Source organism: Culex quinquefasciatus, chromosome 3 (genome assembly GCF_015732765.1).
Source record: "Culex quinquefasciatus strain JHB chromosome 3, VPISU_Cqui_1.0_pri_paternal, whole genome shotgun sequence".
Classification (NCBI taxonomy): domain Eukaryota; kingdom Metazoa; phylum Arthropoda; class Insecta; order Diptera; family Culicidae; genus Culex; species Culex quinquefasciatus.
The window spans coordinates 1,601,161-1,627,174 of record NC_051863.1 but is presented as its reverse complement, the minus strand read 5'-3'; the positions used below and the strand labels follow the sequence as shown (position 1 = coordinate 1,627,174).

The 26,014-nt window shown below is 34.9% G+C and overlaps 2 protein-coding genes across 4 annotated transcripts in view; one reads left to right on the top strand and one right to left on the bottom strand.

Annotated features, from left to right (window-relative positions):
- The first annotated feature begins 1,904 nt into the window (after positions 1-1,904).
- Positions 1,905-4,088, top strand: LOC6040507 (signal recognition particle subunit SRP68). The gene is made up of 2 exons (XM_001849841.2): positions 1,905-2,137; positions 2,205-4,088. Exons 1-2 carry the CDS (start codon positions 2,011-2,013, stop codon positions 3,917-3,919), a joined length of 1,842 nt encoding a protein of 613 aa, XP_001849893.2. The 5' UTR covers positions 1,905-2,010; the 3' UTR covers positions 3,920-4,088.
- Positions 4,089-17,513: 13,425 nt separating this feature from the next.
- Positions 17,514-26,014, bottom strand: part of LOC6040506 (ras-related protein Rap1) — a 35,119-nt gene continuing 26,618 nt past the window's right edge. For all 3 annotated transcript variants that reach the window (XM_038262504.1, XM_038262505.1, XM_038262506.1), the window contains exons 3-6: positions 24,723-24,830; positions 24,534-24,662; positions 18,161-18,313; positions 17,514-18,059 (exon numbers count right to left, since the gene is read on the bottom strand). In XM_038262504.1, coding sequence (XP_038118432.1) covers positions 17,970-18,059; positions 18,161-18,313; positions 24,534-24,662; positions 24,723-24,830 — 480 coding nt within the window. In that variant the 3' untranslated portion in view covers positions 17,514-17,969. The remainder of the gene's footprint in view (positions 18,060-18,160; positions 18,314-24,533; positions 24,663-24,722; positions 24,831-26,014) is intronic.

Sequence of the window (26,014 nt, the reverse complement as noted above, 5' to 3'; positions counted from 1 at the left end):
TTAAATTATTAAATTATTAAATTATTAAATTATTAAATTATTAAATTATTAAATTATTAAATTATTAAATTATTAAATTATTAAATTATTAAATTATTAAATTATTAAATTATTAAATTATTAAATTATTAAATTATTAAATTATTAAATTATTAAATTATTAAATTATTAAATTATTAAATTATTAAATTATTAAATTATTAAATTATTAAATTATTAAATTATTAAATTATTAAATTATTAAATTATTAAATTATTAAATTATTATTTTTTTTGTTGTTTTTTTTTTAGTTCGGATCATTTTTGGAGTCATATTTTTGTTTAGAGAAATTTAGAGAAGAAAATAATAGAAATTTTCCAGAGATTTTCCAGAGTAAAGTTTTGGCGATTTATTTTATGGTTTTAATTCTTTTTTTTTAATTTTTGAATTTAATTTTTTTCCTGAATTTGTTTTTAAAGCAACGATATTAAAAGTGTTGCAAAAAATGCTTATATTGTTTCAGAAATGGCAAAAATTGTTCCATTTGGTACAGGTGGGATATGAATCCACAACTGATCAACGGTACTGATCCAAATGCCTTCTGTATTATTCTTTTTTTGTTTAAAATTTCATTCACTCTCTTACTCTTTTCTTTGTTTGTCGCGATTTTTTTTATATGGCGCGGATTTCGCGCGGATTGAGTTCAGGGGTCGGCGCGGATCTGGCGCGGATTTTTTCTCGACTTTTCCGTAACAACCCTGTCTAGGTTAGACCGGGGCCAACATTTACTTCCCCGTCCGACGGAAGGCGTGATCAGATAAATCTCGTCTCGAAAAATGCCACCGGGACCTTCTGGCATCGAACCCAGGCCGACTGGGTGAGAGGCAACCACGCTTACCCCTACACCACGGGTCCCGGCTAAAGATCTAAAACTCTGAATTTCAGATATTCTTAAATTATAGGAATTCTAAAATTCTATGCTCCAAAATTAAAAATTCTGGAATTATAGGAATGTAAAATTCTGAAATTCTTAAATTACTTATTTCTAAAACTTTTAAAATTTCTTTGCATATAAAAATCGTATCAACTCTGAAATTCTAAATTTTAGATATTGTAAAATTTAATTATTGAATTCTTAAATTGTAACATGCATATTAAAATTATTACATTTTTAAATTCTATGCATAAAAAATTCAAAAATTTCAACATTCTTAAAATCTTAATAAAAATTAATTTAAAAAAAAAAAAACATAATTTCTAACATTCTAGAATTCTTAAATTTAAAAAAAAATTTATAAATTTCTAAACTCCTACAAGTTCAAAATATAGACTTCTAAAATTTTAAAGTTATAAATTTTTAAAATTCTGAAATAGATTTCTGAAATTCGAGAAGGCAATAATTCTAAGCTTTAAATAATAATTTAATATTTTTTTGGATATTTTGATTTTTATGATTGTATATTTTGAAGTAGTTTGCAATAGGTCTTTTAGCATTTTTTTTTTTTTTTGTACTGAACAATTTTTATTTTTAACATTTTACACTGTTTTTAAAATTGGATTTTAGAATTTATGATTTTTAGAACTTCATAATTTACTACTAAGGTTTTTAGTTTTTTTTTTGTGATCCTTGTTCTAGGATATTTTCTGTTCAAATGTTACATATTCCAAACATTCGCAAGAAGTTAAATATAATTGTCGTAATCCCTACAATAATAAATCGCTAAAATTGCTAGCATGCTAAGATGACCATAACTGAAAGTAACATTCCCAATACAAAATCGTTTGGAAAAAAAATTTGGCTTAAGCGTTTCGTTTTATTTCAACAGCCCCTCAGCACATCTCTGCACACACCGGGGTAGAAAATCTGCAAACATCTATTCAAAATGTGACATCCCCACCTTCAGTCAGAAACGTCAAAAACTTTGTCAACACGACACACTTCTGTCAGAGTCGTCGCACATCGTTTCAGTGAAAGTGCCAACATCAGAGTTGAAGTTTTTCTCATTTTCCAGCAAATTTAGCCCGGAAAAATGGTCGAATCCAAGTCGAGCAAGCCGGAAGCCAACAAGGAGAACGCGGACCCCGCAAAGGAGATGGAGGTCGATGAAGAGGAGGAGGAGGACGAGACCGCACCGTCGAAGGTGTTCACCATCGAAAGTGAGTTGCTTCTTCTTCATTTTTTGTGGTGCGTTCTTCTTGGCTGACCGGATTTGTAACATTCCAGTTTTGCGGGTGATCAAGGATTTGCAGTTGCAGCATGGTCTGCGCCACGGGGACTACCAGCGGTACCGCGGTTACTGCTCGCGGCGTGTCAAGCGGCTGCGCAAGACGCTGAATCTGCCCCAGGGCGATAAGCGGCACTTTAAGAAACGCGACGTGACGCTGGCCAATCTGGAGCGGGAGAACTCGGACGAGCGGTTCATCCACATCCCGCTGATGTTGGCCGAGCGGGCTTGGGCGTACGCGATGCAGCTGCGCCAGGAGTCGAACACGGAACCCAGAAAGCGGTTCCATTTGGTTGGGAAGATGCGCAAGGCCACGGTTTATGCGCTGCAGCTGCAGGAACTGTGCAACTCGGAGTATTGCGATGCGCGGACCAAGCTGGAGGCGGAAGCGTACTCGGCCTGGATTCATGGATCGTTGCATTTTGAGCTGTCGCTGTGGAAGCAGGCTGCGGAGAACTTGAAGAAGGCGCAGATGATTTACGAGAATCTTGCCCAAGCACTGCCGGAGGAGGAACAGGCCGTTTATAAGGCAAAGGTTGATGAGTTGACGCCGAGTCTGCGCTACTGTGCGTACAATGTGGGCGAAAAGGGTGCGATCAATTTGCTGGAGATGCGTGGACAGGGAATGATGGATAATTTGAGCGCGCTGGTTGCGCAGACCAAAACCGAAAGCATGGAAGCGTTCCAAACGACGGAGTGGCGCGGACGTAAGGTCACTGTACGGCCGGAGAAGGTTCGATTGTTCTTGCTTAGCATTCAGGATTTGGCCAACAGTATTGAAAAGGCAAAAGACTATCCGGCCAAGATTGAACTGCTGGAGAATGTGCTGTTGGACTGTAAGGATGCCATTTCGGCGATTAAAGATGAGATAAAACAGGACCCGAAGTTGCGTTCGAGCAGCGACAGTGGAACCATGACGGCCACGCAGTACCTGCTGACGTATCTTTCGTACACCCGATTAAAATTGACTCTTGAGAGAAATTTGTTCATGGTTGCGCAGGGAAAGCTAAGTTTGGACGATCCAAACGCACCGGAAAAGGTGCAGATCGAGGGTAAGAAAACGAAACCTCAAGATTTGTCCCGTTTGTATGAAATCATCCTTCAGAACGTAACAGAAATGCAGCAGCTCCCGGGCATGGAATCGGACGCCCAGTACCAAGCGGAAATTGAAAATTTGGCCCTTTCCTTCAAGTCATTCCGTTGCTATTACATCGCCATCACGCTGGTTGCGCTGAAGCGTTGGCGTGACGCCGTGGCCATGTACGAACGCTCTACCAAGTATGCGTCCCAAGCGACCGCATCGAAGAAATCCGTTTGCGCTGATTTCGACCTGCAAGACGAGCTGAAACGCCTCATCCAAACCATCGAGGGCTGCAAGTTCTCCGCGCACGCAAACAGCGTCCTCGAGGAGGACACCACCGAGGAGTCGGTTCTCTACGGCAAAAGCACGAAATCCTCCAAGCCGCTGTTCGAACGCCTGTCCGTGTACAAGGAGGACTCCTCGTTGAACTCGCGCAACCCGAACGTGTTCAAGCTAACGCCGGAGATGCAACCGATTCCGGCCAAGCCGCTGTTCTTCGACCTGGCGCTCAACTTTGTCGAGTTTCCCTCGTTGGACGATAAGGTCGAGCAGAAGGGTGGGGCGAAGCAGACGGCCGGAATGTCCGGATTCGTTAAGGGCCTGTTCGGTTGGGGTGGCAGCGGTGGAAAGTAAAGGGGGAGTTTGGGAGTGTGTGTTTATTTTTTCGATCAGGTTTGCACGATTATGAACTTTTGATTGGTACTACTTCTACTCTGCGGAGTGATGTAAGAGTAATATAACTGTATAACAAAACATGTGTAAGAAAACATTTGATTTTTTCAATAAAGTTATCCATAAACCACTATTTTATTTAAATCAAATCGTTTGCTCTACAGCCCATGTCCATTTCTATTACTAGATTCATACTCGAAACTAGGTGTCCGAAAGCTTTGAACGTTGAGGCAATCCGAATCTCGAAACTAGCTCCCATCCACCTCGGGACTCGAACTGACGACCTTTGAAGAATAATGTCGTCAATTGACAAAAAAAAATCGATCTATTTACAACAAAACAAAACAAAAAAAAATAAATTCAAATTCAAAATTCAAATTCAATATTTCAAAAATACTTGTTTTCTTAATGTCCATCAAATTTAATAAATTAAACTCGGAAGGAATAACATTTTATGTATTAGTGAAAAATCAATGCAGTGTCGGGGAACGTCGACCCGTCCTTTTGTCTATTTGAAATGGCCTGAAAATTAAAATTTACCTAGTCACAATTTTCTTCTTAACCCTCTACAACTCAACCCCGCCTTTTGACGGGCTTCGATTAAAAAATCGCCATAAAATCATTTTTCAACCAATTTTTGATCTTTAAAAATCATTGGTAAAAAGGACTCATATTTTTTTGAAAATTTATGGGATGAAAGATTTACTTGTTTTATGTGACTTTGCCAATGTTTTTAAAAACGTCATTTTTTTAGGGGTCAACTTTGACTGTGTTTTTTATTAACATTTCCTATATTTTAAGTAAAAAGAAATATGCAGTATTTTTTTTGGTGTCCCAGACTATGCCTCTACGGTTCCATTTCATAGCATAAATGTGAAAAATAAGCAAAAAATTGAAAAAGTGACTGTAAAAACATTAAAAAATTAGATAGGCAAAATGTAATGATAAGAGGTGGTAGAATAGGCCAAATACTACCAAAAACAAACATAAACTAATCAAGAAAAATGCAAATTGAAATACTAAAAATGAACAAGACAAACATAAAACAAGAGAAGTAAAGCTTTTCAAGGAACAAAAGCTGCTCAAAATTACACCCTAAACACGAATACGTATGGAATACGAGTGCTGAAAAAGTCATGTTTTTACAACGAGTTCTATACAATATTGGATGCAATTCCGGAAATCAGCATTAAAATTGGATTTGTTTTCCTGTTGGGGAGCTGGGGGTAAGACGGCCACCCCACTGTTTTACTTATAAAAACTAATGAATATTACTAAAATGTTTAACAATACTGATCCTCATGCTAAATAATGAGTCTCGCCGTTGCTCTTTGCGAGGCAAGGCCTGCTTCGATCGTGTTTGGCCTGCGTCGTTGTTTCCACGGGATATTTATATTTATATTTTTCACAGCTTCCTTACATTAACTGCTAACATGTATGTATTCACTATATGATTTATTTATATTTTTCTAATCCTCTATCATACTATTTTCCCATAAAATATACATATAAATTGCATGAACTAACGATGCTTTAAAAAACAGCAATGGATCGATCTGGAGCATTTGTTTTAAAATTATTGCTATTTTTTACAGCTTCCTGGAATTAATTTCAATTTAGCTGCTGATATGTAAATTTATTTGAATGTTCAAATTATTTTTTTCGTATTGCTTTCCTTTATATCCTCATTTCCTCATACCATATATGATCAAATTACATAAACTAACGACACTTACTAAAACAGCAAGGGAACCATCAGGAGCATTTGTATTTTAAATGATTATTTATTTACATGTTCATATTATTCCTCATCCTATACCTTTCCTGTAACATACCATCTCCTCATACCATATATCATCAAATTGCTTATATTAACGAATCTTTCTAAAACAGCATGGGAACCATCTGGAGCATTTGGATTTTAATTTACTGCTATTTTTTACAGCTTCCTGGAATCATCTTGATTATATTTAAATTTATTTTATTTACCATATTTATAATATTTATTATTATTATTATTATTACAAAACTATATGCTTATTAGATAATACACTACAGACTAACATTTACACTTACAAACATCCAAATCATGTAATACATTACGCATTCAACCATTTTCATCGGCCCGATGAAATTCCTCTAACCCCATTCCAAACCTCCCAAAAATATTCCGTTCACTTTTAAAAGTCGCATGGGTTCCCTGCACTTTTGCCACTAGTGAACAACAAAAACATCCCCTCCCAAATCCCCACGGGACTGTATGGGCGTAGCCTTGGAGCACAGTGTGGAAATTTCCGTTCTTAGATATTTTTGGTTGTACCGGGCAGCAATCAAATTGTCTAAGAATATTGAATTGACCATTGTGGCACCCCCTACAGCGTGGTGCAGACCCGTAATGCTATGCTATGCTATGCTAACAATACTGATCCTCATGCTAAATAATGCATATGGAGTCACCTTTGTCAGAAATATTGTTTGAAATAGTATAAAAATAGCTCAAAATAAACAAATAATTTTTGAGCTTGAAACTGGATGTAATTTTGATGAATTACAACTTAGGCATTTTTGTTAAATAACAATATGTTTTCCTGTCTTCAAATATTTTTTCACGTTAAATTGAAGTTTTCCCTAGATTATGTCCCTCGAAAAAGTTCAAAAAATGCGATGAACTGTTTACAAAAAATGTTTAAAAAATAATTTATGTGGGGGCAAGACGGCCACCTCCTCCGGGGGTAAGACGGCCACCCGTAATTTGTAGATTTTATTTGATATATGTTATATTTTTGACGGTTTTTGACTATTAAGACATATTTGTAGATAAAGGAAAAGCATTTTCAATAAAACTATCAATTTTTAATCAAAATACTGTTAACTACCGTTTCGACAACATTCTTTACTGTGATATAGCAAAACTCATTGAATAGTATGAAATCCTATCAAACTTTTCATAAAAATCGCTTTTTTAATATTGTTTACATAATTTTGATTTACTTTTTCTAATCGAAATACACACACTTTTTTTGTATCAAATTGTGTTTGTTTTGTAGTAAAATTCATAGTTTTTCATAAAATGTGGTCGCAATAATATGAAATTCACTGAGCCAAAATATGAAATTTTTTAAACAGCATTTTTCTTCACATTTGAAACCTGATTTTTTTCAACCAAAATAGTTATGATGTTCAGAGAAGTGTGTTGAACCAACCATGTAGGTGTTTGGGTGGATTTAGCAAAGTTATTAAGTTAATTTATAGCATTGGCCGTCTTACCCCACATGGGTGGCCGTCTTACCCCGCGTAGTTCATATATATACGATTTCAATTATTTTTTTAAAATTGCTGAAAAGTATTGAAAATTGGTTTTTAGACAAACTAATTTATGTCATTTCTATAATGGACTAGTAGTAGAACAATATGTACGTAATTTGAGATCAAAATAATCTGTTGTGTAAATTTTATTAGACTTCTCCCTTAGGGTGGCCGTCTTACCCCCATCTCCCCTTTGATTGTTATTTGCCGCCAAGTTGTCAAATTCCAAAATGTATTTTCTTTTTAACAAAATATTCATAAATTTTAGGTAAAATTGAGAAAAAGTCAGAATCAAACGTTTTCACATTTTATATGAAATTTGTTCAACTGAAAATGCCTGTAAAGTTGGATATTCTATTTTTTGTGAATTGACAAACTTATTTTACCTTCTCCTAGTGGGAAAATCGTCCTAAAACTCCGAAAAAGCATACCGTTTTCTGATTTAAAATCATGACACTCAATGCTATTTAATTATTCATCAACATTTTCTCAATAATTATACTTAACTAAATTTTAAACGTTTCTAGATTTTAATAAGTTTTCTTCTTGAGGTACTCCGAACACTTCTCTACCAAACTCAGATTCTATACCAGTATGTACTTGTTTAATTTGTACTCCTCATTTTGCGGAAAAATCTCAAAACTATCAAAGTCATCCCGGTTTACGGTATCATAAGAAGGGATTTTCGGATCAATTCGGTGTCTTCGGCAAAGTTCAATAGGGCGAATCTGCGTATGTAAACAAGCAGTCTATCCCTTTTGCTCAAGTGACAGTTCACGTCAAGTAAGAGGGGGATAGACTGTTTGTTTACAAACGCAGATTCAACCTATTTAACTGTAACTACGGATTTTATCTTTTTATGAATTCCCACTATACACTCAAAATCAGAAGTATCCCTCAAAAAGGTACTTTCAATCCTCAAAAAGGATACTTTCTATCCTTTTCATAAGTTCACCCGGCGTCACCCTTTTAAAAGGGTATGTCAAAATCAGTACATTTTCGATACCCTTTTAAAGGGTGACGACGGGTGAACTTAAAAAAAGGATACTTTTTACTTTGAGTGTACGTATATTTTTATCTGCAGGGTACTGAAAAAGTTATCTTCTGAGCCATAGTGCAAAGTGCATGATTGTGCAAAATCTTGTTTAAGAGATATGAGTTTTTGAAACAATGTTTTTTTATGGATATGAATGAAATATAGAAAACCTGAACAAAAAAAAAATTAAAAATAATTTTTCACGCAAAGCGAATTGGCAATCAAAATTATTTTAACATTTTTTCAATTTTATTTGTTTTTATTATTATTATTACTTTTTTTTTGATAAAAAGTACTATTCAAATTGAAACCTTTGTGAAATTTTCCAATCTGTTCAATCAAAATAATTTCAAATCCAGCTTAGCTTTCGAAAAGGTCTCAAAATAGATAGATATTTCATATTGCAAAATTTTTAAATATTTTTATTGCTAAAATCAGAAGCGAACGGTACATGTTACCCAAAAATAAAAGTGTAAAATACTTTTTGATAACAAATTCGATTTGGCTACATAAATTGATTTTTAATATTTTTCAAAAAATATTTTTTATATTTCCTATCTCCTTTACCAGATTTGGCATCATAACGTACCTACTTGGCTCAAAACATATATTTTTAGTCCTCTAAAACATTAAAAAAAAGGTTTTGTGGAAAAAAAGGGAAATATTGTTTTTCCGTGCAGCTATTTTTTCTGAAAAGTTCTACAACTTTGCCGACAAAATGGGGGTTTCGGACTATTAAAGAAAAATTTCACAACACCCTTCTTTTTGTATATATATACTTTTTATTCATTAGAAAATAGATTGTTTTGCATGGTTACACAGTTATATCTTTTTTCCATCCATTTCTTCTTGATCGGTGTAAGAGAAGAGCGTGTTTGTGTGTGTTTTTTTTTCTGTAGAATTGTGTCAATGTGTGTGTGTGTGACTGTGTCTGTTGTATATCTCACTTTTATTTTCTTGTTACAATATTTTCTTTCTTTTTTTTTTTTGGTTTTCTCCATTAGCTTTGAGAAAAGAAAATTCCATAGCGATTCTAGTGTTTTGTTTTTTTTTTACGTTCAATGTTTTGCCCTCCAAAGCAAATGCAGCAATAGGAAGGGGGAAACAAATAATGGATACAAAAGTGTGTGTGTGTGTGTGTGTGTCTGTTTGTTTGTTTGTGTGTGCCGTTAACAAGAGGTCATGAATGAGTGTTACGATTACTTCTGTTAAACTCTGCTAGTCTGCTAGGTTTACTCTTTTTCAGTTTTACACGTTGCAAAGTTTTGATATTATTTTTCCGGGTTTGTTTACATTTGCGAATGAGCTTTTGACAGTTTGTTCTATTTGTTTGTTATTCGTTTTATGATTTTAAAATGCTATTTTTTCGTGTGGGAACTTCAACACATTCACGTTTAGATGTTTTCAACAACAACGTTGCGTTTGTCGCGCTTGCTTGTGTTGTCGCAAATCTGCTTTTGTTGGAGTTTGTTGGGTCACTTTGATTACACTCTTAACTTGTTTTACACTAGTGTTTCTAACGTTTTCTTTTTTATTAGCGTATGTGGTGATGAGTTTTGATCATCTTTTTTTTTAACTCTGCACTTTGCTATGCTGGTGTGAATTAGAAGAAGGACTATCTAAAAACTACTACTAAATAGTGTTGTTCCATGAGACACAATAGGGAAGGCGGCGATGAAAAACAGGGTTTGTTAATGGGTGTGTGTGAGTGTGTTTGACTGAGATTATGCTGTTTTTCCAATGTGTTTTTATTTGTGTGTGTGTGGAAGATTATGACGACACGACAACGACGATGACGAGCTTATGTTTGATTACGCTTTTTTTTCTTCAATTTTTGGCTAACTTTATACTTGCTTGCTTTTTAAAAAACTTCGAACAAAGGCAAACCTTCCTTTCTTTTTCATTTTTGTGTGTATGTGACTATTTTTACTTTTAATTATTGATTTTTCTTCGTTTTTGCGAATGTTAAACTCTTTTTAACTTTGTCTAAAATTGGTTTGCGAAAGAGTTAGGGTGGTATTCCACCGCGAGAAACTTTGTTTGTCTCCCGCAGTGGAATACCGCCTTCAAGAGCGAGCGTAAAAGTGACACCTTTGGAATGGGACATTTGTTTTAAAATACCATCGGGGGGGAGAGAAAGCGCGAAGAAGATAATTTTAACATTTTATTTTTTCGATAGAGTAAGATAGGAGTAAAACAGGAGTTTAGTTGAAAAGAGGAGTTTTTAAGAGTGTGTGTGTGTGTGAGGTGAGGATCTATTTGATTTCATGAGTGAGTAGTTGCACATTTGGCACTCCAAAACTTGTTAGTTTCGTTTTCTCTCTCTCACTTTTGGACCAGAGTTGCTAGTTTTTATGACAGAGCAAAGAGTGCAGTAAATTTTGGCGATCCCGATTTTTTGTAATTTCTATGATTATGAAGGATTCTGGGCCATCTTTTGCTCTGCACTCTATGCTCAAGAGCAAGGCTGTTAACGATAATAGTATCGTCAGCGTTAACGATCTGGGATTATTTTAAGCGGCAATTAATCGATAATAATTCATTGAAATTAATTTTGAATAAGACTTTTTTCGAGAAATTTTATATTATAGTACAAAAATCTGAAAAAATGGAATGGATTTTCCGGTTTTTTATTTTTGCAATTTTTTTTAAACACTCAAAATACAGTCATCCCACATATTCGGAACACCCACAAAATCGGAACACTTTTGTGGTAATTTGTCAATAGGATGCAAAATGCTACTTTTCTGTCGTCCCTGCTATTTTTAGGACCTTCATTTGGTCATTTTCTTGCTATTTCACTAGTAAAAATTGTACTTTTTGAACAAAAAACCTCATATAAGACTATTTTATCCAGAGCAGCAAAACACTGCCTCCAGATTGCTTGTTCCATAATTGTGGGATGCTATTGTGCCTCCCACAATTGTGGAACACCTGAATTTGAATGATATTATCACAAAACGTTACTTAATCCACCTTTAGGTGGTTGGTGCCTTCCTCACATTCAAAAAGTAAAGACACTAAACATCCTCAAAAAAGTGTATAAATAACACTTATTTTTTTATTAAATTATCGTGTATCAAAAACACTAAAGTACTTATAACTTTTGATAGGGTTGTCAGATCTTCAATCTTTTGGGCTTGTTGGAAAGGTCTTTTGATTACCAACGATGGGCCGCATGATAGATCCGGACAACTTTTTCATCAAAATATATGAGATCCGGCTCCAAAAAAGTGTATAAATAACACTTAAGTGCTCATAACTTTTGATGGGGTTGTCACCCATTGGAAAGGTCTTTCAAATACCTTTCTAATAATGTATAGCATGATAAGTTTTCTTACAAAAAAACACCCTTTTCGCAATCTCCCGAAGTTTAGTTAAAATCGTTTTTTTAGCATAACTTTTGAAGTACTTTAAGTTCTTTTTAACTAGGGTCTTGTGGGACCCCAAGACGGATCGAATGAGACCAAAACGGCCCAAATCGGTTCAGCCAGTCCGGAGATAATCGAGTGCATATTTTTAGGTGCACGGACTCACATCCAGACACACGCACAGACATTTGTTCAGAATTTGATTCTGAGTCGATAGGTATACGTGAAGGTGGGTCTAGGGTCAAATAAAGAAGTTCATTTTTTGAGTGATTTTAAAGCCTTTCCTCATTGAGGTGAGGAAGGCAAAAAGTTATCAGTCCATGTTCGAAACATCACTAAGCTTGAGTTTTATTGGTTTCAGAGTATGAAGTCATTTTTTTTTGTAAGAAATATGTACTCCTGGAGAGAAAAAAAAGTTTGTTTACATCGATAGAAAAAAGTGTTCAGAATTTGTGGATATCAAGGGTCAATGTTTTGCCTTCCTCACTGAGGTAAGGCTATAATCCTGCTCCAAAATTGAACTTTTTATTTTAAGCTCGAAAACCCACCTTGATGTATACATATCGACTCAGAATTGAAAACTGAACAAATGTCTGTGTGTATGTGTGTGTGTATGTGTGTGTGTATGTGTGTGTGTATGTGTGTGTGTATGTGACCAATAATGTCACGCAGTTTTCTCAGCACTGGCTGAACCGATTTTGACCAAACCAGTCGCATTCGACTTGGTTTAGGGTCCCATACGGTGCTATTGAATTGTTTGAAGTTTCGATAAGTAGTTCAAAAGTTATGTATAAAAATGTGTTTTCGCATATTTTCAGAAGTTGAATAAATGGCAGTAAACTGAACCAAACATCATCATGCTATACATCGTTAGTTAGGCAATTGAAAGACCTTTCCAATGAGTCCAAAACATTGATAATCTGGCAACCCTGTCTCGAGTTATAACCACTTAAGTGATATTTATGTTATTTTTTGTAGCCGGATCTCACTTAAATGTATGTAAACAATGTCCAGATCCATCATCCGACCCATCGTTGGTTAGGCAATCGAAAGACCTTTCCAACGAGTCTACAACATTGAAGATCTGGCAACCCTGTCTCGAGTTCTGACCACTTAAGTGATATTTATGCACTATTTTTGTAGCTGGATCTCGCTTAAATGTATGTAAACAATGTCCGGATCCATCATCCAACCCATCGTTGGTTAGGTAATCAAAAGATCTTTCCAACGAGTATAAAACATTGAAGATCTGGCAACCTTGTCTCGAGTTCTGACCACTTAAGTGATATTTATGCACTTTTTTGTAGCCGGATCTCACTTAAATGTATGTAAACAATGTCCGGATCCATCATCCGACCCATCGTTGATAAGATAGTCAAAAGACCTTTCCAACGAGCCTAAAACATTGAAGATCTGGCAACCCTGTCTCGAGTTCTGACCACTTAAGTGATATTTATGCACTATTTTTGTAGCTGGATCTCGCTTAAATGTATGTAAACAATGTCCGGATCCATCACCCAACCCATCGTTGGTTAGGTAATCAAAAGACCTTTCCAACGAGTATAAAACATTGAAGATCTGGCAACCCTGTCTCGAGTTTTGACCACTTAAGTGATATTTATGTACTTTTTTGTAGCTGGAACTCACTCAAATGTATGTAAACAATGTCCGGATCCATCATCCGACCCATCGTTGGTAAGGTAATCAAAAGACCTTTCCAAAGAGTCTATAACATTGATAATCTGGCAACCCTGCCTCGTGTTTTGACCACTTAAGTGATATTTATGCACTATTTTTGTAGCCGGATCTCACTTAAATGTATGTAAACAATGTCCGGATCCATCATCTGACCCATCGTTGGTAAGGTAATTGAAAGGCCGAGTCTAAAACATTGAAGATCTGGCAACCCTATCTCGAGTTCTGACCACTTATTATGCAACGTATGAGCCCTTGAGTGATATGTGTGTTTTTTTTTGTATTCCGGAACTTAACGAAATTAGACGTAATTTGTGTCCAAACCCATCATATCACATACCGTAAACTGGGGTCAATCGGGACACATGGGGCGAATTGGGACAGCAGTTTTAACCATGTTGGAGCACAATATTTTGATTTTTCTGGTTGGTTTCGGTTAGAATAGACTTAGGCCAACAAAATGTGTACATCCACTTCCAAATTTAAAAGCTCTAAATGCTCTAAAAACTGCTGTCCCTATTCAGACTGTAGTCCCGATTCACCCCAGATTACGGTATCACCCATTGTTGGAAAAGAGTGAGGAAGGCACCAACCACATAGGTGGATTAAGTTAGTTTTTCTTTAAAAACTTGATATAAAACGTAAAAATGTACAGTCGATCTATACATCAATCGAAAGATCGCAAGAAAAGCTTTCACATGAAGGAAAAAGCAAATCATTATGTTCAATTATCGATTTTCTATAATTTGTTGAACAATTGCAGATCTGTAAACTGTTTCGAATATGAGGGATGACTGTAACATGATTTTTTTTTTTAATTTCGCGAAAAAATTCGAATCGGATGATCAAATTATATTCTCTTATTGAGAATATTCATTTGATTGTGTAACAGACACTTAAACACTCGAATTCAACTTATTTGTAAAATTAATTAAAAAAAATTGCACTAAATCTCCAAATGAGGCAATGCAAATTTGAAAAGAAAATACACTAAATTGCAAAATTGCACAAAGTTTTCTCAATATCCCGTAATTTTTTAATAATATTATTTTTATGATTTGCATTTGTGGTATTTTCGGGAAAATATGTATATTTTTATAATTTCTTGTGAAACGAAGTCAAATTTTGTATGGTGGATACCGCCCTTGTAACCGCCCTGTGGTGGATACCGTCGGCAAAACAGCAAGTATAAGGATTTGCCGAGCAATCGTTCAGATTTTTTTTTTTATTTTATGTGAAATAATATCAATATCAGTGCTTGAAAGCAGTAAAAAAAAATGATGAATCCAATCTCTCCTTCTCTTTTTCTTTTTTTTTGCGTAGAATGATCTCACTTAATAAATTTACTTGGATTTAGATCACAAACTTTCATAAAAAAGTGCTTAGATTGCCCTAATGGAATCTTTCTTACAAAAAGAAGAAACCATTAGGCTAACATTAAATTTTCTGCTACAAAAAGTGCAAACTCGAAAATCACTCGAGTCTGCACAAATTAAGATAAACAAGAACAAGGACAAGGAGAAGAATTTTGAAGATCAAAAAACATTAGACAAAAGGCTTAAAGAATTAAAAATCTTCATAAAGGAAAGTCTTATCAAGTGTGTCACGGACACTAAGCTGCCCCTGATTGCATAAATGTCCCATATGCATTTTCATCGATTTCGAGATTTTGATGCAGTTTGGCTCAAAATCGTGTGATCTTTCGAAAGAGCCTATATTATCCAGTTCTTTGTTCTAGAAATCAGAAGGAAATCCAGTTTTTTCGTGAAAATTTAACACGTAGCCTTATGCAAGGGACAAATTTTAAATGCGTTTTTTCTTTATGCGAACATGGGCAATAAGCCTTCCTTAAAAACGAACCTTGATTTGGACTTGTCCCACTTATTTGTGGAACTCGGCCAAACAATGGCAAATCGATTGGACTTAGGACTCGCCATCAAAATGGTGGAAAAGTTTACCGGATCAGCGGAAACGTTAGAGTCCTGGATCTCGGACGTAACAGTACTAAGGGAACATGAGGCCGATGTCTCGGAGGGAGATTTTTTACGTTTTATGCGCTCTCGATTAACAGGAGCAGCGCGAGGATCAATTGAGGCGGCAACCATTGAAGGCGCATTTGCAGAATTGCGCCGAAAGTTTGCCATTCGGTTGACACCAATTGCAGTGGAAGCTGAATTGCGACAAACGAAACAGAAAAATAACAAGACCATAACGGAATTTGGTCAAGAGGTAGAAAAGTTAGCTACCAAACTGGCTGCTGCCCACGTCTCCTCAGGAACTTTTCCGATTATTGGAGAGGACTGTAAAGGACTTTACAGAGTATGCACGGACATTACACCTGAATTTCACAACGTTAATGTGGTGGAAGAAAATAAATTTCACAAAATAAGTTATTTTTGAAAAAAAAAATCCTCATATTTTTTAATGGAAAACTCGAAAGAATTTCATAAAAACCGTTTTTTTATTGTTGAAAATCCTTCAAAATTCCCCATGAATTTTTACAAAATCATGATTTTTGTCAAAAAAAATAAAAAAAATATAAGAATTGAAATGACAAGCCTAGGTTTCAACATTTGAATGAAAAAAGTGTTTTAAAATGCATTTTGCAGGCGTACAGTTGCTTTCCAATCATTAGTATTGAAAATATCGAAATATTAACGGAATTATTTTTTTTCGCAAAAAAAAAAAAACATTTCGTGGGACTGTACATTGGTATTTCATGAAGATTTAATGTGTTTTCAAAGGAGTTCAAACATGCTAAATATGATTATAAACGCGTGAAAATGCATTTTAACTGGTTTTCAGTTGATTAAACTTTAATTTTATTTTTTTTTAATTTTTCATAAAATCAGTTTTTCTGAAATTTAAAAAAAATGCAATTTTTAAAATTGATGTCAAATTAAGCCATTTTTTCATGATTTTTTTTTTTCGGGTGAAATACACGTTTTTATAAAATATTATAATATCTGAAAATAGCATTTTTTTAATTTCAATATTGTTATCAAACACAGTAAATTTTAATTGTATTTTCGAAACATTTATAATTTAAATGTAAAATATTTAAATTTTAACAAAGCACCGTTTTTTCCATAAACATTCTTTTCAACTTTTTTGAAATTGCAAAACAGTTAATGGATTTTCACAGAATTGAGATTTTTTGTGCAAATATTTTTTTTATGTTAATGATTTGCAATCGAGTATCAACAACGAAACGTTTTTAATGGATTTTGACAGGCTTGGAATACTAAAATTTTCACAAAATATCGTCTAATTGGTCAGGAAAAAAATTGCATTTAAAAAAAACCTTTTCGGAAATTTTTACACGCTTACGCTTTACGCTCAAGAACTTTTGGAAAACTGTTTTTTAATTAAGTTTGATTGAAACACTAAATTTAAATGGATTGTCGTCGATGCTCGCCGATTAAAAACATCATGGAAGAATAACGATAAAATGATCGGCGATAACGTTATCGTTTCACAACGTTGCTCAACAGCTAAAAATTCACGCGACAGTAGAAAAAGGGTTTTTTTTGTGTGTGTAGGTTCTGCATTTTAAAAATAGTACAAAATCTAGTTGTCCATCTCTAATCTACTTGGTTTTTAAACTTTTTCTTTTGTTTCTGGAAAGTTTCTTTCATAATACTGTTGAGTTTCACTCAACCTGACAACGGTGTCTGCGCGCACGCTGCGAGTCTGTGTGTGTGTGTTGAACAACTATACATTCTTTTGTTTGTTTATGTGTGTGTGTGTGTGAAAAGTCTCATTAGTTCCCGAATTTGCTCTAGCACAAAAGCACGCAACAGTGCAGGTGTGTGTTTTCTACTATTGTTTTCAACTCTCAACACCGACCAAACAACACAACACGACGCCACTGAACAAATCACTGAAAAAAGAGTCCGTCTACAAATTGTGTTGTGGGCGATTGAGTGAATGTGTTTTCAGAGTGTGCAATGGAAGCCAAATAATCACGATATCGTATATCGAAAAAGAGTAACCACACGACGTGGGCGACGTGGCAGTTTTGGGCACAACATCACTTACCTTTTTTATTTTATTTTATTTGTTTTCTGTTTTTCTTTTGTCGTGTACAAGAGAGAGATAGGTCCAGGTGAAAGAATCACATTCAACAACGATGGCGATGACGACGTTTACTGTTTTTTTTTTTTGATTCTTTTATTTTCTTTGAAATTGTTTCTTTTTGCTGTTTGTGTGCTCGAATGTATGTGTGTGTGTGTGTAATCGTTCCATAATTTGCTTAAAAATTATCAAGTAAGTAGTGTGTCTTACCTTCTTCACCACACACACCTCTTCCACACACCGAAATGATGATGTCCACACCGAATTCTGGGTTCTGTCTGTTTTGGGTTCTCTCTCGCGCGATCGAGAGAAGGTGCCAATTGTGGCTGGCCACGCGTTCCTTTTGTTTCAACTTCCTTGCGGCGCGATCTGCTTCCTCATGTTTTAATTATTAATATAATGTTTATAACTTTTCTTTAATTCTTATCTTGAACGATTTTTTTGCCTTATAACCACGTCTCGTACCGTTTTTTTTGTTGCTTCCTCTCGCTTTATTATTACTTTGTTATTATTAGCAGTAGTTTACTTAGAGCAACACGCACAGCGATTTCTTCTTTTTGTTGGGCTTTCTCTCTGGCGATTTCTTGTTAATTTGTTGGACTAAGTCGTAGAAAATCTAAAAGTTGAAAAACATCACAGTATTATATTTAACTCGCTTCACTCTAGACTAAAAAATAAAAATAAAACTTAAAACCGTCAACACAATACAATACTCACGTCGTTAACGTTAATTTTGGCTTTGGCTGACGTTTCCATGAAGGCGCAGTTGAACTGGTTCGCGAGACTTTTGCCCAGCTCCTTGCCCACTACTCGCTCGTCCTCCAGATCGCACTTGTTGCCGACCAACACCATCGGAACATCGTCAGTGTCCTGTAGGGGGAAGAAAAAGTGACAATTATGTTTTTAAACTTCGTTCTTCACACTTGGAAACGGTGATTTAGGCGGTTTGCAGACTGGATTTCGCCATGTATGATTCGGGAGAATTATTAGGAATTGGTAAAACAAGATGGCAATAATGATTTTTTTTAAAAAATGCAGCTGGTTTAGTAGCAGGCCATCCAATTTAACTAAAGGAGGTTGCAGAAAATGGGATTGATGTAAAAAGTTCGACAATTGAACAAATTGAAAAACTTAAAAAAATAAAAAAATATAATAATAAAAAAACATAAAAAATCATCCATTACCATCCATCTAATGTAGACGGCATTAAGCATTCAATATTACGCCCTTTTAAAATGTTAGTCTTGGTTTAAATTTTTTTTAAATATTGTTTTGGAAAAGATCGGAAAATTTCACATATGTTTCATAATTTAACATTGAAAATCGGACCATTACTTCGCAATTCGCAATTCGCAATTTTCAGTGTAAGAACGGGCCTTGACCGATCTTATGCACCAGGTTCCCGACGAACACGCACTGCCCTTACACCTACATCTCACCCTTGCTCTGAGTCAGTACGAGCAGCACGCTAGAACACGCTTTGAGTGTTCGTGCCAGGCATGCACACCTTCTTTTCCGGTTACGCATTTTAACTCGGCCGGGGGTGGTACATTACGTAGGGTTTGATGTAAGTATAAGCGCCTAACCATTTATAGTGTGCCTATCAACTTTCATTAAAGCAAAACTGTTATATTTTTAGTTTGAGTTCAAAAACTAATTGTTATTTTACTGTGTATTGTTTTCTCCTGAAATCTTCCCTATTGTTGAATCGTGTTTATCTGTTGCTATTTCTTCTGTCGCGGTGTTTTGTTACAATTTTCTGGACCTAAGCATTTTATAAAAGTTTTTCAAAAGTACAATAGTAATATTTGTGTTAATCCTTTAATCATTCCATAAATTGAGTCAGGGCTCGAACCTCACTTGCTTAAGAAAAAGGTGAAGTTTCAAAACAATGGACAGTGAAAGAAATATACTATGTAAAGAATCAATAGTAAAAGAAAGATAGTAATTTATGAAGAAGATAAAGAAATTAACAATAGTTAATAAATAGAAGTAACAAACATGCTTAGATTGTATTGAGGGCATTTTACAGGGAAGATGAGAAATTATTGAAATAGATAAATAAAGAAAAGGCACATGATAAACAAAATTTACATTGCTGCCAAATTAAGGGAAAGCAGACAGTTTGTTGCAGCAGCATCAATTGGTAAAATAGAGTGGAAAAGCGTTGAGAAATAAGAGAATCAAATGAGTAAAATCGAAATCAAATGGAGGATAGTAAACTGAAGCCGTTTAAGAAAATCAGTGAAACAAAATAAACAGATGATAGATGGTAGCTGGAAATGGAAAGGAGAGAGGAAACCCCGTTCTGCAACGTTCAGGTACATCCACAGCAGTTGACTCAACATACTGCGAATCAAAACAATACCGTCTACAATCACAAATTACTTCCCTTTCCCACATTGACGCGCCCCTTTCTTCTAGCCGTCTCGACTCTGACCCTCGATGGTCAAAGGTTTACGATCCGTTTCCACAGGCCACCAGCTAGGTCATCATGAAAACCAAGCCAACGTGGAGGTAAGAAAATAGGACACTTGCAAGGAACCAGAGCTATACTGTCCTGATCAAGAAAGATCTAACAGGACTACGGGCGTAGTCAGTGACGCTCCTTCCAGGATGTTCCTCGCCTGAGCGTCAACTGAAGAGATATCATCAGAATCATTCGCACTTGGCCTGCTTTGAAAATCGGACCATTACTTGCTAAGATATCGACAATTAAAAATGGTGGGCTGTTTGGGTGAGACGGGACCATCCATAAACCACGTGGACACTTTTTGGAAATCTCCGACCCCCTTCGTGGACAATTGTCCATACAAAAAAATCTTTTTTGTATGGAGCGTGGACAATCGTCTTACCCCCCTCCCTCCTAGGTGTCCACGTGGTTTATGGATGGTCCCGACTTAGAAAACATCAATTTTCCTGTTTTTAAACCTTTGCATTTCAATATCTCAGCAACTAAAGGTAGTATCAACAAAGTCCCAAGAAGCAAAATATAGAGAATTTTCTCAGCTTTTCAAAAATATTTTTTCCAAAAGTGGGCAAACATGTGCACTAAGGCCGATGCAAATATTTAAAAAAGTTTTTGTCCCTCGGCCCTGGCCGAGGTCAAGGGGGCAAAAAATAAAAAAATATAAAAATTTAAATAACAAGCCATAGTCTTCACATTTAAATGAAAAAAGTGTTTTAAAATGCATTTTACACTAGTTCAGTTGTTTTGCAATCATTAGGTTTCAAAATCTAAGATCTGACAAAAACAAAATTGTATCGAAAAAAAAGATTTTGCATCGAAAATTTTCAAAAAATATTAAGATTTTTTAATAAACCCAAACATGCTAAAAATGATTTTAAACGCAGGAGAATGTATTTTAATTTGATTTCAGTTGGTTGCACTTGAATTTTCATTGAAATTTTGAAGTTTATTGTAAAAATATTTTTTTGCCCCCTGATTTTTCGGGCCAATTTTGAAGGGGGGGTGACAAAAACTTTTAAAAATATTTGTACCAGCCTAAGCTCTCAAGAAGAACTTCTTAAAAGCTCTTTGAGTGCACTTAACGGTTCTTACCCTATATCTCACTTCGTGTATAATATAGCCTCCCAGGGTCTTCGGGAGCTTTAAAGATTAGCTTAATTAGTGTACTCTAATCACTGGCACAACATGCTAAGAGTCATCTACGCGAAATGCCAAACAAGTTCTTCTAAAAGAGGAGTTAGAGCGGATGCACGTCTGCAGTCCAATTACCGAACAACTGCTGTATTATAAAAACATAAAAATCATCCATTACCATCCACCTAATGTAGACGGCATTTAGCACGGAGAGGGTAGAGAAATTCTCCACGGTATACCCGAAATGCAAATCTCATCAATTTTTTCCAGTGTACGAAATAGAACATTCTTGATCAATATCATTTTATAAAAATATTTTAAAAAGCATGCCTTATTGTTTGAAAAGTTGTATACCTTTTGTGATTATGAACCACTTTTTAAAATTATAAGAAGATTTTTTTGCAGCACAAATTAATTCCAGAAATGAACAAAAATTAATCGGAAACATTAAAAACAATATGGCGGCAACCATGGCGGTGACGAAACATTTAGGGAATGCAGTTGGTTTTGTAACTAAAAGAGGTCGCAGAACACGACGACTTTGATGAAAAAAATTAGAATATTACTAATAAAAAAAACATTAAAAAAATTCTAAATAACAAATTTTAGAAATATAATAATTTTAAAATTTTATCATTTCAAAATATAAAAATTGACAAATTTCAGAAATAAAAAAATATTTTAACTGAAAGAGATTAAGATTACAAAAATTCTAAAACCGGAAAATTTCGATATGTAGTACAGTCGACTCTCTGGCTGTCGATCTTCTCGATATCAATATTGCTCCATCTATCGATGAATTCTTCAGACCCTTCAATCTGCATACTCCAATTATCTTCATTCCTCGATATTTTCTCTTGCTTGAAGGATCTCTTCCTCGACGGTCCCTTGGATTCTGTTTGCTTTAAAAATCTCTTCCGGTTGTCAATAATTTCACTTTCTCATGGCTTGCATAGACATTTTTCTTCGCGAAACGAAGCTTTGAAGGGTGTTTGACATTTGTTTGTTTTTGTTTGATGGACGTTACCATGATTCTCTGCCATAGCTGGGTATCAAGAAAAAAATATTTTCAATCGAGTCTTCATTTTGCATCGTTCTGTAAACTGATGATTCTCTTCCTCGACGGTCCCTTGGATATTGACAACCAGAGAGTCGACTGTATACAAATTTAAATCTTTAAATCGAACAATTCTAATATTCAAAAACTCAAACCATAAAAACTGTAATTGATTTCCTAAATACATTCCGTACTCGTAAGCCGAAACCCCGGATAATCAAAAATAGGCAAAACCGGAAATATATTTTATTGTTACTTTTTTTTATCAAAGAGGGCATTTTGTGTCATTGTTTCACCCCTACAAGGCTTCATGCAATTTGGCAGCTGACGATACAAAGATGGAACGTAAATATTAGAAAATCTGTATCATTTGAAGGCAAAAATTTGCCAACACATTCAAAGTATGTTTACAGGGCTGCTGTGGGTTTGTTTGCATCCGATTTGCTATCTCTTTCTAGCAAAAGAATTTTGCCAGGCGACTTCTAGCTGTTTTTAATGACTGACCGCCCGATATGTCAGCCAACATATTTCACAGGGCTGTGACAGCTCGATCTCGATCATTGTTTGCATCAGAACACTCTGACGAAAAGTTCGTCGTTTTTGGGTTAAATTATATTTTTTTCACTGGGCCTAGATAACTTTATACAGCCTAATTGAGAAAGAAATACGGAAATAACTTTTTTCACAGAATCTATTTATTTTTTATTTTTTTGAAATGATTTAGGGGACAAAAAACCGCAATAGATAAGCAGGAACAAAAAATTGCCACCAAGTTTATGATTTTTTGAAGAAAAATATATATGTTTGGTGGTTTTTTGGCTTCAGTTTTTAATGAAAAATTAAAAACTTCTAAAATCCGTTAATATTTTTGTTTAATTACTCTGTTAAGTTAATTCTCCGATTCGATCCCCCATTTGTATTTGTATCCATCTTGAACACAATTATCTTGGTAGTTTTCTTTTATTTATTTTCAGTCGTTTACAGCCAGAAATGGAACTCATTAAAAGTTCTATGCCGATGGAGTTCTGGAGCCTGCCGCATCTACTTTTTCGTAATTTTCAATGACATGTTATCAGTTTTTTTCAGTCAGGACTTTGCTGGCTTTTTTGTCAAATGAAAACAATCAATTAGGCTACTGAGCAGCCTTCAAAATTTTCAAATCAAGACTAACATTTCAAAAGGGCCAAACATTCAATATTACGCCTTTTTAAAATGTTAGTCTTGGTTTAAAAATTTTGAAAAAAATCTTTTCGAAAAGATCGGAAAATTTCACAAATGTTTCATATATTAACATTGAAAATCGGACCATTACTTGCTCAGATATCGACAATAAAAAATGGTGGGTTGTTTGGGAGAGACTTAGAAAACATAAATTTTCCTGTTTTTAAACCTTTTCATTGCAATATCTCAGCAACTAAAGGTCGTATCAACAAAGTCCAAAAAAGCAAAATATAGATAATTTTCTCAGCTTTTCAAAAATATTTTATCCAAAAGTGTGCAAACATGTGCACTATTTAAAAAAATGAAAAACTGCGACAATTTTCAAAAAAATTACCTAAAAATGGCTATAACTTGAAAACGGTGCACTTTATCAAAATTTCACTGAAGTACTTTTTGATTGCAAATTTGATTTTACATCGAAAAATGAAGTTGAAATTTTTTTGCGACCAATATTTCGATTTTTTTTTAAATCAGTATTGATTTAAAAATTCATAACTCGGTCAAAGATTTTTTGCACAACCTGGAAATTTCTGAAAAGTTGGCATTTTATGTCCTCTCAAACATAAAAAATAAAAATAGTGTTTTTTTGCAAATCAAGTTTTAGTGAAAAAAAGTTAAATAAAAAAATCAACAATTTTTTTTACAGTGTATCATTTTTTTTTTCAGTGTAGTCTGTATCCATACCTACAACTTTGCCGAAGACACCAAATCGATCAAAAAATTCCTTTAAAAGATACAGATTTTTGAATTTTCATGCATCATTTTTGTATGGACAGCTGCCAAATTTGTATGGAAAATTTTATGGACAAACTAATGATGCAAAATGGCTTCTTTAGGCATACCGAAGGCACCAAAAAAGTTTCAGTCGGATTAAAAAATACAAAAAAAAAAATCGAATGACCGAAATCCTAGAGAACTGCTCTACTACAAATTATATTTACATTATTGGTTATTTAATTTTTTGACAGATGCCAAAATTGTATGCAGCCTTGAATGACACAAAATGGCTTCTTTAGATTTTTATACTTTATATTTATAACATCACATGTCTAGGAACTATTTTTTAATTTCTAGAATTTTTCAATGAAATTAAAAAAAAATAATTATTTTTTTTATTTGGGATTAAATTTTCTTCCTAGTTTTTCTTAAATTTTACTTGAGTGGCCACCCTGCCCTTACCGCGTTAACCAATTTACAGCAAGACTCACCTTAACCCTTAAAATCTGCTCTCGGAGGTCCTGCAGGTCGTTGAACGTGGATTGTGCCGTGATCGAGTACACCAGCACAAAGCCCTGGCCGTTCTTCATGTAGAGATCTCGCATTGCCGTGAATTGTTCCTAGAAAAAAGGCAACATTAACATAACATTTAAAGAGGAGTAGAATTAGTTGGTGCTTACCGTTCCGGCGGTGTCCAAAATTTCCAACATACATTGCTGTCCGTCAACTTCGACCTGTTTGCGGTAACTGTCCTCTATCGTGGGGTCGTATTTTTCCACAAAGATACCCTGCGTAACAAAAAGAGGATAAGGGGAAATCAATAAGTACAGAAATCAAGTGTAAAACTTGTTACACAGAATCGATCTGCGAAACGAGATTGCAATCGAAATTCTTCCGCTCTCGCGGTGACGATGACGATGATGGCAATTAGTAGCAAAAGTGACACGTTTCTCTGCCAACGTGGAAATCACTGGAAGCCACGTGGAAATTGAGAGTTCATAATTATATCCCGAATGAGTGACGAAACTGAATTAAAATTCGCATCGCGTAGTTTAACGGAAAGAGGGAAAGAGAAAAAAAGCAATTCCAGCTGGCACCATACGACACCACCAAAGTCGACACGTGCTCAACGATGAACGATGTCTCTCCACCTCCTCCCTGCCTCCTCCGTCATAAATGCGATAATGATAGCCGGCAACAGGTTCCGTTTCCACCTCTCTACCTGTGTTTTGAGGATCCCGATTCCTCCCAGTTTCAAGTAGGTATATTAGGTCTGGTCTGGTTTCGTCGTCGTCGTCGTCGCTGATGCTGCTGCTGAAGATGATGTCCTTTCTTATTTACATTCACAAAATTACGCCACATCACATCGTTTAGGAATGAGAGGAAGCACGGAGTGGGTTTAAATTGGGGATTATTTAACAAATTTATTAATTCAAAGTTATTTAACGGAGCTGAACCAACCATTTATCAATTCTGCATAACAGCACTACGAAATTTCAATTTCATTAGAAATGTTCCTGATTTGAAAATTTGATGCTCAGTCGAAGTCGCTTCGCTTGGTGACCGAAATTTTACGGGTTGCGGACTGGATTTCGCCATGTATATATGACAATTTTTCAAAACTAAATAAATGCATCAAAATCGACGTGGACAAGAACATAAACGGTCATAATTAGATAAAGATAAATCCATGGTTGATTTCTTGTAAAAAAAAATCGTGCAACCTCAAGAAAACAATAATAATATTCAAATTCAAATTTGATTTACTTTTTTACACTCAAAACACGTTCTTCGCAATTCGCCATTCGCAAACACGTTCTACTGAATTAATTTCAACAATTCACAAATTTCCACAGCGGATAGTCGATACAAAAAAATGTCTTTGTCTAATTTTTGATTGTTGAGCTTTAGTACGGCCCATTAACTATTCTAATGCGATTTAGAATTTTAAAAATGCATTTTGTAATTTTGT